The sequence below is a fragment of the Protobothrops mucrosquamatus genome, unplaced genomic scaffold (assembly GCF_001527695.2).
Source record: "Protobothrops mucrosquamatus isolate PMUCROS unplaced genomic scaffold, P.Mucros_1.0 scaffold593, whole genome shotgun sequence".
NCBI classification, from domain to species: Eukaryota; Metazoa; Chordata; class Lepidosauria; order Squamata; family Viperidae; genus Protobothrops; species Protobothrops mucrosquamatus.
Window position 1 is genome coordinate 940,488 of NW_015386892.1, and position 11,347 is coordinate 951,834.

At 45.3% G+C, this 11,347-nt stretch overlaps 1 protein-coding gene across 1 annotated transcript; it reads right to left on the reverse strand.

Annotated features, from left to right (window-relative positions):
• Positions 1 to 231: 231 nt before the first annotated feature.
• SUDS3 (SDS3 homolog, SIN3A corepressor complex component) lies at positions 232 to 10,828 on the reverse strand. Its single transcript, XM_015817477.2, has 12 exons — positions 10,609 to 10,828; positions 9,529 to 9,598; positions 8,545 to 8,600; positions 7,513 to 7,584; positions 6,878 to 6,897; positions 6,442 to 6,598; positions 5,574 to 5,669; positions 4,835 to 4,896; positions 3,802 to 3,823; positions 3,551 to 3,656; positions 1,565 to 1,649; positions 232 to 406 (listed from the first exon to the last, which is right to left on the reverse strand). The coding sequence occupies exons 1-12, from the start codon at positions 10,826 to 10,828 to the stop codon at positions 308 to 310; spliced, it is 1,065 nt and encodes a 354-aa protein (XP_015672963.2). The 3' UTR covers positions 232 to 307.
• Between the last annotated feature and the right edge of the window lie 519 nt (positions 10,829 to 11,347).

Here is an 11,347-nt window from a genome sequence, read left to right on the forward strand (position 1 = left end):
CGGCTCGCCTCGGCCTCCCTCGACCGAACCGCTTTACAACGGAACGAAATCATGGAGAGATGAAAAACGTGGGTGTCCTTTTGAAGGAGCCTTTGGAGACGACGCGACGGCGGAAGCAAAATCGTCGGTCCGGATTGCGGGACGTTCACGAGAGAAACACCGGAAGAATGCAGCTGGTGGAGACACGCTTCCAAAGAAGGGAAGAAATAACTTTTGGGGGGGCCAATCATACCTAGAGAGCGCCAGCACGCATCTCGCAGGTGGCCGATTGTCCTTAATACGAGAGTCCTCTGGGAAAAAAAGACAGTCAAGCTGCAGATCGGCGGCGGATCACGAAAGCGCCACGCTGAAGCTGTCCAAGGTAGATTCTCATTTTTGTGCTGTCGCTGGTTTTCCTCACCCAGATCTGTCAAGGATTGGGGGGAGAGAGAGAGAGAAAAAGAGAAATGATGATGCTGGGCAGAGCTGTCCCCGTATGGAGCTGTTTCAGAACTGGACTGGCTCAATATGACGTATGCCAGCCAGAAGTCCGGTTGGATTCTGCCTGCAATTCCACCCCCCTTGGTTAAACTATTACATATAATAATAGGGTTGGAAGAGACCTTGGAGGTCTTCTAATCCAACCCCCTGCACAAGTAGGAGACCCTATATTATTCTGGACAAATGGCTGTCCAGTCTCTTCTTGAAAACCTCCAGTGATGGAGCAGCCACACCTTTTGGAGGCAAAGCCGTTCCATTGATTAATAGTTCTCACTGTCTGGAAATGTCTCCTCAGTTCCAGGTTTAATGATCTTCTACCTGTTACTTCTTGGCCTGCCTTCAGGTGGTTTGGGGAACAAATTAATCCCCTCTTCTCTGTGACAGCCCCACAAGTACAGGAAGATTGCGATCACGTATGAAGTTGCAGTTCAGAAGGTGTATTGCTCGAGACTCTACACAAGAATCTAGTCAGCTAAAGTTCAATATTAAACAGGAGCTAAATAAGAGTCAGCAGAATTCAAGAGGGGTTGGACTGCGAACGTTTGTGGCAACACAATGACCCACTTAACTCCGCCCTCCATCTCTGCTGCTCTTCTCTTACAGAAGCAGGAAAGATTGTAGCCTTCGACTGAAGAAACTTTCATAATCCAGCTAGAAATCAACCAAGGGCTTATCTCTCCATTTTAGCCACACATCTAAGAGCAAGAAAGAGACGACGTCATCACGGGAACCGCCTGGATTTAAAAGCAGCCAGCTAAAAGCAGTGGAGCAGTCAAGATTTCTGTGTCTGACCCAGCGCCAGAAGAGCTAGACAAGAGTTCTGATTAAGTTTCAGAAGAAGAGCCGTGGTAAAGATCAGAAATGTTATCCAAAGAAATAATTGCTTGATGAAAATCTCCCTTCGTCCTCTGAAGGATCCTTCTCCGAAGCCCTCCAGCGGGCGGTTGCCATGCAACTAAGCAAGAACGAAGCCCGCAAACAATACGGCTTATCAAAGCACGCCAAAGTTACGGGGAAGGCTACTCCTGAGATTCGCAACTCCAGAATCCCCCCCCCCCACAACAAAAGGGAGACTTTGTCTTACCTCGTTGGCTCCCACTGAGCTGATCACACAGCTGATTTTGGTGTTCTCTTTCGATTCCAAGTAAATAGCCTGGCTTTTGTGATACCTGGAAAGAAAATATTGATTGATCTATCGTAGGGCACATTCGTACCCTATTTCGGTTTTAAAAAAAGAGAAAAGACAGAAAACCTTTGGGTTTTTTTTTGCTTTCTGAGATAATCTAAAATATTAGGCACGGGTTGAGTGTACGTGTGTGTCAAATCAAGCAGCTTTGATTTCTGGAGTGTGGATTCTTCCCTCGTGGTATTAAAGAAGTATTAGCACTCCAGCTCCCTTGAGCACAGTCCTCGACTTACAATCATTTGCTTAGTGACTGTTCAGAGTTACAACACTGAAAACACATCCCTCTTATTTACAACTGTCGCAGCATCCGCCTGGGCCAGGTGAACAAAATTTGAGGGCTTGTCAATCGGCATGTGTTTATTATGAGGGTCGTATTCAGCCCTTTGCCCAGATTCTGCGTTCCAGCCTGAAAACCCCCGCTATTTTTGTAAATCTAAATACCATTAAGGAGTTTTAGATATCCCATTCCTAGCCATAACCATTTGTTCTTGCGAGATAATGATCCTTTTACATGTTGCCTATCAAGACAAGGGAGGAAGAAATATATTTTTCCAGCAGCCAGCGGATTCATTTAAAAAAACACACACACACACACGATAGCTGGGGAATTTTAATTTGTACGTTGAAATTATCCTCCTACACAGGGAAGCTATTTTAAAAGTATCAACTTTCCGACAAACTATTGTAATATTTTTTTAAAAAAAAAAATTACAATACACGTTTCTAACGGTACATGGGGGATAGCTATGCTGAGCATAGGAAAATCTGTGAAAGGAGAACAAAAATAACCAGGAGCATTCTGAAATTAAACAAAACATTTAGCCTAATATAAGAAACATTCTATTACATGCGGGAAAACCCCCTAGGCAGGGAATTCCAGTGCTAGAAGGGAATGGGGTTTGCGGAGAAGAGAAGAGGGAGGGAGGGANGGAAGGAAGGAAGGAAGGAAGGAAGGAAGGAAGGAAGGAAGGAAGGAAGGAAGGAAGGAAGGAAGGAAGGAAGGAAGGAAGGAAGGACGGTAGACAGATCGTTAATGACAGGGAAGAAACCTTGATGCTCTCTGATCTGGGTTGTTTTCTGGCAGATGTTTTATTATCCAAACTAGGTAACATCATCAATGCTAGAAGGAAGACAGAATTGTGAAGAAGAGGAGGAGGATGTGGGATCCTTGGTGCTCTCTGAGCTTGTTTTCTTATAGATGTTTCACTACCCAGCTAGGGAACATCATCAATGCTAGAAGGGAGTGAGATTTATGGAGAGGGAGGAGGAGGAGGAAGAAGAGCAAGCCCTTTTCCAGCCTAACCTACACAATCCTTAAAAACTGGTTAAGTATGCAATTGTTTTCATCAAGCCTTACTAACACCAGGTCACATGTTTTCAATTAAAACCTTTTAACTTAAAACAGATTTGGGGTTTTTTATGGAGGGGGGGATGTCCATCATTAACTCTGAACAGTCCTTAAGGGACCGGTCATTAAGCGAGGACGGTAGATGGGATCCTTTTAAAGATATGGCAGGAATGGGAAAAAATCCAAAACCAGCCATTCTCTTAAGAGAGAGGAGACCCCCTTCTGATCCTCTCCTGCCACCTTGTGGTATAAAACGCTCATTACAGCCTGGATTTCCATTTTCCCCTGCATTTGGCTCCATGGGGGGGGGGGGCGGGGAGAGACTTTGGGACTACGTTTCCCAGAATCCCCCTGCTGGGACAGTCCCTCTGAGCTCGAACAGCCATTAATACACTCCATGCTTAGCTTCTGTCCCAGCAGGCTTTCCACGACGTTTACAAAGAAGCATGACTTTTGCTGCCCCTTCTGTTTGGAAGCTTCTTATTAAAGCTGCTCTTGAAAAGCCCACCCACCCCCGTTCTAGCCGGGACCCTTACCATCGTTTATCGTAGTACAGCTTCCCGTCTTCTATCCGTGCCTCAAACCGTTGGGCTGGGGATTCTGCGGGCGTGGTCGGAAGGTGCTCGGGCGAGGAAGGAGACGCTGGAACAGAAAAGAAGACTTTGTGATCGACCGCGGTTTAAAACGCGGCCACGAACTCAAGCAAAAGAAGTAAATGAAAGATTTTGTTTTCGTTGGCTAATTAAAAATGAAGTGAAAACAATGCCCGTGGTGGTACTTTACTCACCTGGTCTTTTAGGTGACTTAAGCTATAAAAGAAAGGAGAGGAAAAGTGTTGAACGAAGAGTCACAAAATACTACCCGGAAAATGGATTCAGCAAGAGAAATTCATTTTTAGCTGTTAAGGTTTCCGCTATATAGAAATGAGGGGCTATTAACAGCTTTTCAAGGTTTGTCCCAAGCGTCTAGTCCTCAACAATTCTATTGGAGACCACGCCTGTCTACCGGATAAAGACCTTTTGCTGGAAATGAATCCATCCTTTTTCCTTACCCGTTTACGATAGAAGAGAATAATCTAGGGAGATTCTCAATCACCACGATCAGGATTGGCCCAAAGGTGCTTTTTCCAAAAGGCAAATGGACTTTGATTTATTTTATTTTTTAAAAAAAACAAAACATTTAGTTTCTCATCTAAGAAGCTTCTTCAGTTCTAACTGCTAGAACTGAAGAAGTTTATTGGATGAGAAGCGAAATGTTTTCAAAGAGGGGAAAAAAACCAAAAAAGTCCATTTGTCTTTGGGAAAAAGCACCTTTGGGACAACAGAATATTTGTAGCCTGGGACTGAACTGTGGGGCCCTTGGTGCTCCGAGCTTGGTAGTTTTCTTGCAGACGTTTCATTACCCAACTAGGTAACATCATCAGTGCTAGCAAGGGAGTGAAGTTTGTGAAGAGAGTGGAGAAGAGTGAAGAGAGGAGGAGAAGGAGGGGGATTAGGAAGAAGAGACCTGCGGGGCCCTTGGTGCTCTCTGAGCTTGATGGTTTCCTTGCAGACGTTTCATCACCCAACTAGTTAACAGGATCAGTGCTACTGTTTTAACTTTTTGCAAGGTTTAGATGTGATCGCTGTGGTGCTGAGGAATATAGAAAATAAGGAGAGTCCCTTTCACACCAACATCTGCCTTCAGAAGACACACATAAAACCAGCTCTTCCTAAGAAAAACAGGATAATCGCTCAAATTCAGAGAAAATAAAACTGGGGCAATTAGACAGAGAAAACAAAGGACTCCCCCCCCCCGCTTCTTCTCCTACCCGCGCTTACCTTATTCAGGGTCCTCAAATCTTCCATTATCTGTTCATCTGTTAGGAGATAATTGAGCTGAGGTGATACACATTAAGGGCATTCTCCATAATGATAATCAATCCAGAACAGTCACGTTAACCACTTTGGCCTTGCCAAAACAGCCCAACGGTGCCATCTCATTTTTCCAGCCCGTAACTGAGAAGAGGGCGTGCTGTACTTTGTTTTTTTTAGCCATTGTTGATTGAATATTAATGAACATGGTTTTTTTTTTTCCAGGGAGGGGAAGGAAGTGGGAACGCGATCTTTAATACTGCCCTACACACCAAACAGCGGTGCTGACATCTGGAAGCAAAAAAGTCAACTTTAAGACGGGCGTGGTTTTTTTCGGCCAAGGCCACAAGAAAAAAAAAAAAGGATTAACCAGAATGCAAAAGGGGATCTCAAGCACTTCCAAACACGCCTTGGACTCTCTCCCTGGCCCAGATGTTCGGCCACTTCTGCAGAAGGCTTCCTGGGGCCTGCCATCCAGGATGGGGAGGAGCCACTCCTAGCCTGAAGAACCCAGATCCTCCTCCTCGCCTTACAAACCACAATTTCCATGGCTAGACAAAAGTTTTGGCGAAGCGAATGGGCACGAGTCACCGTTGGCCATGCTGTTACGACTCCGAACAGCCGCTCAATGAACGGTTGTAAAGCGAGGACCACCGCTACTGGCCAGCCTTGGCCTTAGGGCAGGGTCCCGTTGCACAAAGGATATCTGGAGCTGGTTTCCTCCTTTTGTCAGGAATGGGGACGGGATCGTTCGGTCTCCTCCGCAATTTCCTTGTCATGATCGGCTTCACTTCCATGGAATCTGAAGAGGATTAACAAACCAACTGGATTGTAGAGGCCACAAAAAATTTCTTTAAAGGCACAGAAAAAAAACAAACACCTTAGCACTGAGGCATCATAAAAACTATTTCTTTACTCCCCACTCCCAGACAGACAGACACAGACAAATGATAGAGACAGATAGATAGATGATAACAGAGAGAAATAGATATGATATATTGAGATAGATAGACAGACAGATAGAAAGAATAACTTTTGTCATTTTAAATGTACGCTAATCTGCATACATTAAAATGAAATTTTGTTGGGTGTGTCTAGTCTAATGAAAAGAAGGACTAATGGGGACATGATAGCCGTGTTCCAATATTTGAGGGGCTGCCACAGAGAAGAGAGTCAAGCTATTTTTCCAAAGCACCTGAAGGCAAAACAAGAAACAATGGATGGAAACTAATCAAGGAGAGAATCGACCTAGAACTAAGGATGAATTTTCTGACAGAACCATTAATCCGTGGAACGACCTGCCTCCAGAAATGTGGGAGCCTTCCAACACTGGACGTTTTTAGTAAGAGATTATACAATCTGAAATGGGATAGGGTCTCCTGCTTGAGCAGGGGGTTGGACTAGATGGCCTCCAAAGTCCCTTCCAACTCTTGTTATTCTGTGATTCAATTTCACTGAATCTCCAAAAACCAGGTTGACTTTTGTAAAAGATTCTATTGAATCTGGACATTGAGTCAGGGGCATCCAAAGCAATTTGTCTCAACGGCTTGGAGAAGTTTTAGCCTCTGCTTTACCTCCTGTCAGTTCCATGGTGAGCTTCTCACTCTCAATCATCTTTTTCTTCTCTTCCAATTCCGCGATCAAGCTCTCCTTCAGCTCAATTTTCTTATCCTCAAACTCCTTCACTGCTGCTTTCTTCTCTTTGATGTAGTTTCGTTCCACCTGCTCTGTCTAATCCACACCCAAAAAGAAAAGGGAGAGAGTTTTCAAGAAAGGCGAAACTTAAGCTTGCTCTTAAGTTAGTTAATGAATTCCTTAATCGGCTGCCTGGCCCCATCTTGGATGGGCTTCTGATAGGCTGGGTCCAAAATTGTGCTCAAAGAGTCACAGCAACTTTGTTTAAATTTGGGTGAATTTACTCCACATCTATTTCAGCTGGAATCCAACGCAGCAAACAGAAATAATCCTGAAGTCCTAACGTAAAATAGTTTTTTTGTACGATATACTTACTTCCAACTGAAGAAAAAGCTCTGGAAGGAAAAAGACATGGCAATTATTAGAGGGGAGAGACAAGCATATTTAATTTTAGTAGAATACTGGAGTTGTTCTGAGATAGGTTCTCAGACTTACAGCTGCTGCAACATCCCCAGGGTCATGTGATCAAAAGTTAGGGGCATGTATTTATGACAGCTGCGCAGGGGGTTGGACTAGAAGACCTCTAAGGTCTCACAACCATTCTAAACGGTTGGTGGAAATGGGTATGGCCAGTCTAGAGAAAAGAAAAACTAGGGGTGACATGATAGCAGTCTTCAAGTATCTCAGGGGCTGCCACAAAGAAGAGGGAGTCAAGCTATTTTCCAAAGCACCAGAAGGCAGGACAAGAAGCAACGGAGGAAAACTAACCAAGGAGAGAAGCAACCTAGAACTAAGGAGAAACTTCCTGACAGTCAGAACAATTAACCAGTGGAACAACCTGCCTCCAGAAGTTGTGAATGCTCCAACACTGGAAGTTTTTAAGAAGAGACTGGACAGCCATTTGTCTGAAATGCTATAGGGTTTCCTGCCTGAGCAGGGGATTGGATTAGATGACCTCCAAGATCCCTTCCAACTTTTTATATTATTATTGTTGTTGTTGTTGTTGTTACCTGCATTGCGAATCCTCTCTTTATATTGCTGATCCAGCTTCTTCATCCTCTTCTGATATTCTTGTAAGGTACCTATGGAATAAGAAGTCACAGCATGAGAAACTGCAACCGCGCGGCTCTAAAAATAAATCTTCTCCCCAATGTTTTTTTGCCTTTGTGGAGCCGGGGTGGGCGTGATGCATCCGGCCCATGGGCTGCCAGTTTGACACCCCTGTTCTAGGTTGATGCTCTTCTTAGTTTCCATTCTTTCTCGTCCTGCCTTCGGGTGCTTTGGAGAATAGGCTGACCCCCTCTTTTTTTGTGGCAGCCCCTCAAATATTGGAACCCTGCTATCAGGTCACCCCTTGTCGTATGTCTTCCTATGTCTGAGCGTTCAGCGGCTCATTTGGCTTTCCACTGGGAATTCAATGTCAAAGTTGTTGGGCACGTGTTGTGCACGTGCTAGTGGGGGATTCCTGGATTTGAGCCTTCCAGCTGATAAATGAAGGTCAGCAGGCATTGGTAGGAATGAGTTGAATAGTTGCAGAACCAACTATTCAGGACTAACAAACCTTTTTTTTTTTTGGTAAAAGTTTTTATTAATTTTTTCCATACATACAATAATAATTTTTCAACCAACGTGCTGTCTGAGTTTACATTCGCTAATACATATTTAATTCCCAATCCTTTGTTCTTTCCCTTAGCCACCGATAAAATAAGTCCCAAGTTTGATAATATTGTTTCTTCTTTTACTTTCAGGCTCATAGTCAATCTGTCCATCTCTGCACATTCTAGTAATTTTTTTTTATTATTTCTTCATCTGATGGTGTTCCTTCATTTTTCCAATATTGCGCACATATAATCCTTGCCGCTGTTGTGACGTGCAAGATCAAATATAGGCTTTGTTAGGACTAACTAACCTTCTTGTTAGCATAGTTTCTTTTTTCCCTGAAGATCTTGCAGGAGACCAGATCCGAGAACTGAATGTTCCCGTGTAGGCAAACTCACAAAACTAAACGGGATCGTAGTTGGCAATTTAGAAGCCTGACTTACCTTCCTGTAGTTGCTGCAGCTGTCTCTTTAGCGATGCCAATTTATCCTGGTACATCCTGAAAAGAGAACAGGTTTTAATGTTCTAAGCTGCCCAGAGTCACCTGGCAGTTTGGATGGGCGATGAGCAAATGTAAATAATAATAATAATAATAATAATAATAATAATAATAATAATAATAATAATAATAATAATAATAATAATAATAATAATAAACAACCAAGAGAATAGGTGAGGAAGAACTGGAGAAGATAACAAAATACGAACAACAGCAAATAGAAACAGAACGAGTGTGGCAAAAGAAAGAAAAGGTAGTATCCAGTGATAGATGCTTTGGGTGCAATCCCAAAACAACTGAAGCATTACGTGTACCGGTAGTCCTCAACTTACGACCACAATTGAGCTCACGATTTAGGTTGCTAAGTGAGACATTTGTTAAGTGATTTTTTGCCCCATTTTACAACTTTTCTTGCAACAGTTGTTAAATGAATCACTATCTATAACTACCTATGTCTATCTATTTATCTCTATCTGTCCATCTCTTTCCCCATTTCTCTATTATCTATCATCTCTCTCTCTCTCTCTCTCTCTCTCTCTCTCTCATCTATTATATTTCCCAATCTCTTCTCTGTTTCTATCTCTCTGTCCCTCAATCATCTATTCATCCATCTGTCCATTCTATCTATCTATCTATCTATCTATCTATCTATCTATCTATCTATCTATCTATCTATCTATCTATCTATCTATCTATCTATCTATCTATGCATCCATATCTATCCACCTAACTACCCACCCACCCCATCTATCAGCATATGTATGTATGTGTACATATATTTATACATATATTTATATTTACACACACACACACACACACACACACACACACATTAATGACAGTCCATTTTGAATATCCAGTGGAAAAAAAGAGTTTTGAGAGTTAACAAGGTTGATACTCTATGGTGCAAAGCTGTGGTAATACTCACTGTTCCTTCATTTCTACGTAATCTTCCTCATCGTGTTTCGCCAGATCAGTTTCGCTGGCATCTTCCGTATCTAAGCAACAGGATCAGCATCATGTCAGAAAACATCAAATAAGATGCTTTTGGCTCAAGCATTTCTGCCAGGTGACCCTGCAGGGCCAAAGCTGCTCATTGACTTTTTTTTTTTTAAAGCTCTAGAGATGTTGGCCCTCAGCAGGGGTGAGTTTGAAAAGTGGCAGAGATGGGCATTGTGGTCCCCCACCCAGTCTCCATTCTTGGGAGAAAGTAATGGGTATTGTGGTCCAGACACCAGTGATAGGAAATGATGGGTGTTGTGTTGAGGACCCCTGCTCTACAGTCTCCACTATTGGCAGAGAGTGATGGGTGTTGTGGTCCAGCACTTGCAATCACTCTAGTTGGCGCAGAACAATGGGTGCTGTGGTTGAGCACCTGCAATCATTACACACAGTAATGGGTATTGTAGTCTCCAGACACGAAGTGATGGGTGCTGTGGTTCATCCCATGCAGTCTCCAGTGTTGGCAGAGAATGATGAGTAGTGAGGACCACAAGCCAGTGATGGGTATTGTGGTCCAGCCACAAGAGACAGGAAGTCATGCTCTAGCCCCTACAATCTCCATTGCCTACAAAGAGTGATGGGTGTTGTGGTCCAGCACTCGCACTCCCTTTAGCTAGGGCACAGCGATGGGTACTGTGGTCCCAAACACAGTACAGCCAGTGATGGGTACTGTAGTCCTGCCGTTTCCACTGTCGACAGAGGACGATGGCTGTTGGGGCCGAGTACCTGCCCACTACAGCCAAAGGGAGGGTTAGTGCGGTTCAACCTCCAAGAGAGAAAGTTATGGGCCTTGGGGCTCACCCCAGGCCGCCTCCATTGCCGGCAGAGCACGATGGGTGCTGGAGTCAGGCCCCTGCTCTCACTACAACCAGAGCAATGGGTAGGGTAGTCCAGCAGCCACCCAGACCGGAAGTGACGGGATTACCCCCTCTACCCCCTACAGCCCCCCTACAGCCGGCAGGGAGTGATGGGTGTTGGAGTCGGGCGCAAGACCAGCCGGACCCACCCTCGTCGGAGTCCCGCGCGCGTCCGCTGCGCTCGCCGTCCTCCTCCTCGGGGGGGCTGTCCAGGTCCTCCTCCCCATAGCTCTCGGCGGCGGCGGCGGCGGCAGCGGCGGCGATCGCGGCGGCTCCGGCCCCCGGGGGCAGCGTGGAAGCGGCGGGCGGCAGCGGCGGCCCCGGGGGCAGCGCGGGGGAAACCAGCGCGGCGGCGGCGGCGGCGCTCATGGCCCGCGAAGCAAGGCGCGCCTCGTCCCTCCGATCCGCGGCGGCGGCGGCGGCGGCGGTAGGCGAGCGCTCACAGCAGCGCGCTCCTTCCCCGCGCAGGCGCGGCAGCCGCTTCCGGGATCGCGGGGGCGACACCCACCTCGTCTGGCCCGTCGCTTTTTCCGTAGACCTGTGGGCGGGGCATTGCCCGCCGGCGCCGACCCTTAAGGGCGAGCGTAGACTCGTTCTGTAGACTTGTACGCGAAGCGCCTTCTTCCGGGCTCCGTTTGCTCGTCCCTTCCGTAATGCTTGGTCTAGCTAGCTTTGTGTTTCTCAACCTTGGCGCCTTGAAGATGGGTGGACTTATTATTATTATTATTAATTATTATTATCCATTATACGTGAACCTTAGTCAACTGAACATTGAAATTGGCTGGCGCTGATGGTTGACACGGGTTGCTACCAGCATCCTAGGTATCAACCAGGTACCTCCTTAAAATGTAAGATGATGATATTATTATTATTATTATTATTATTATT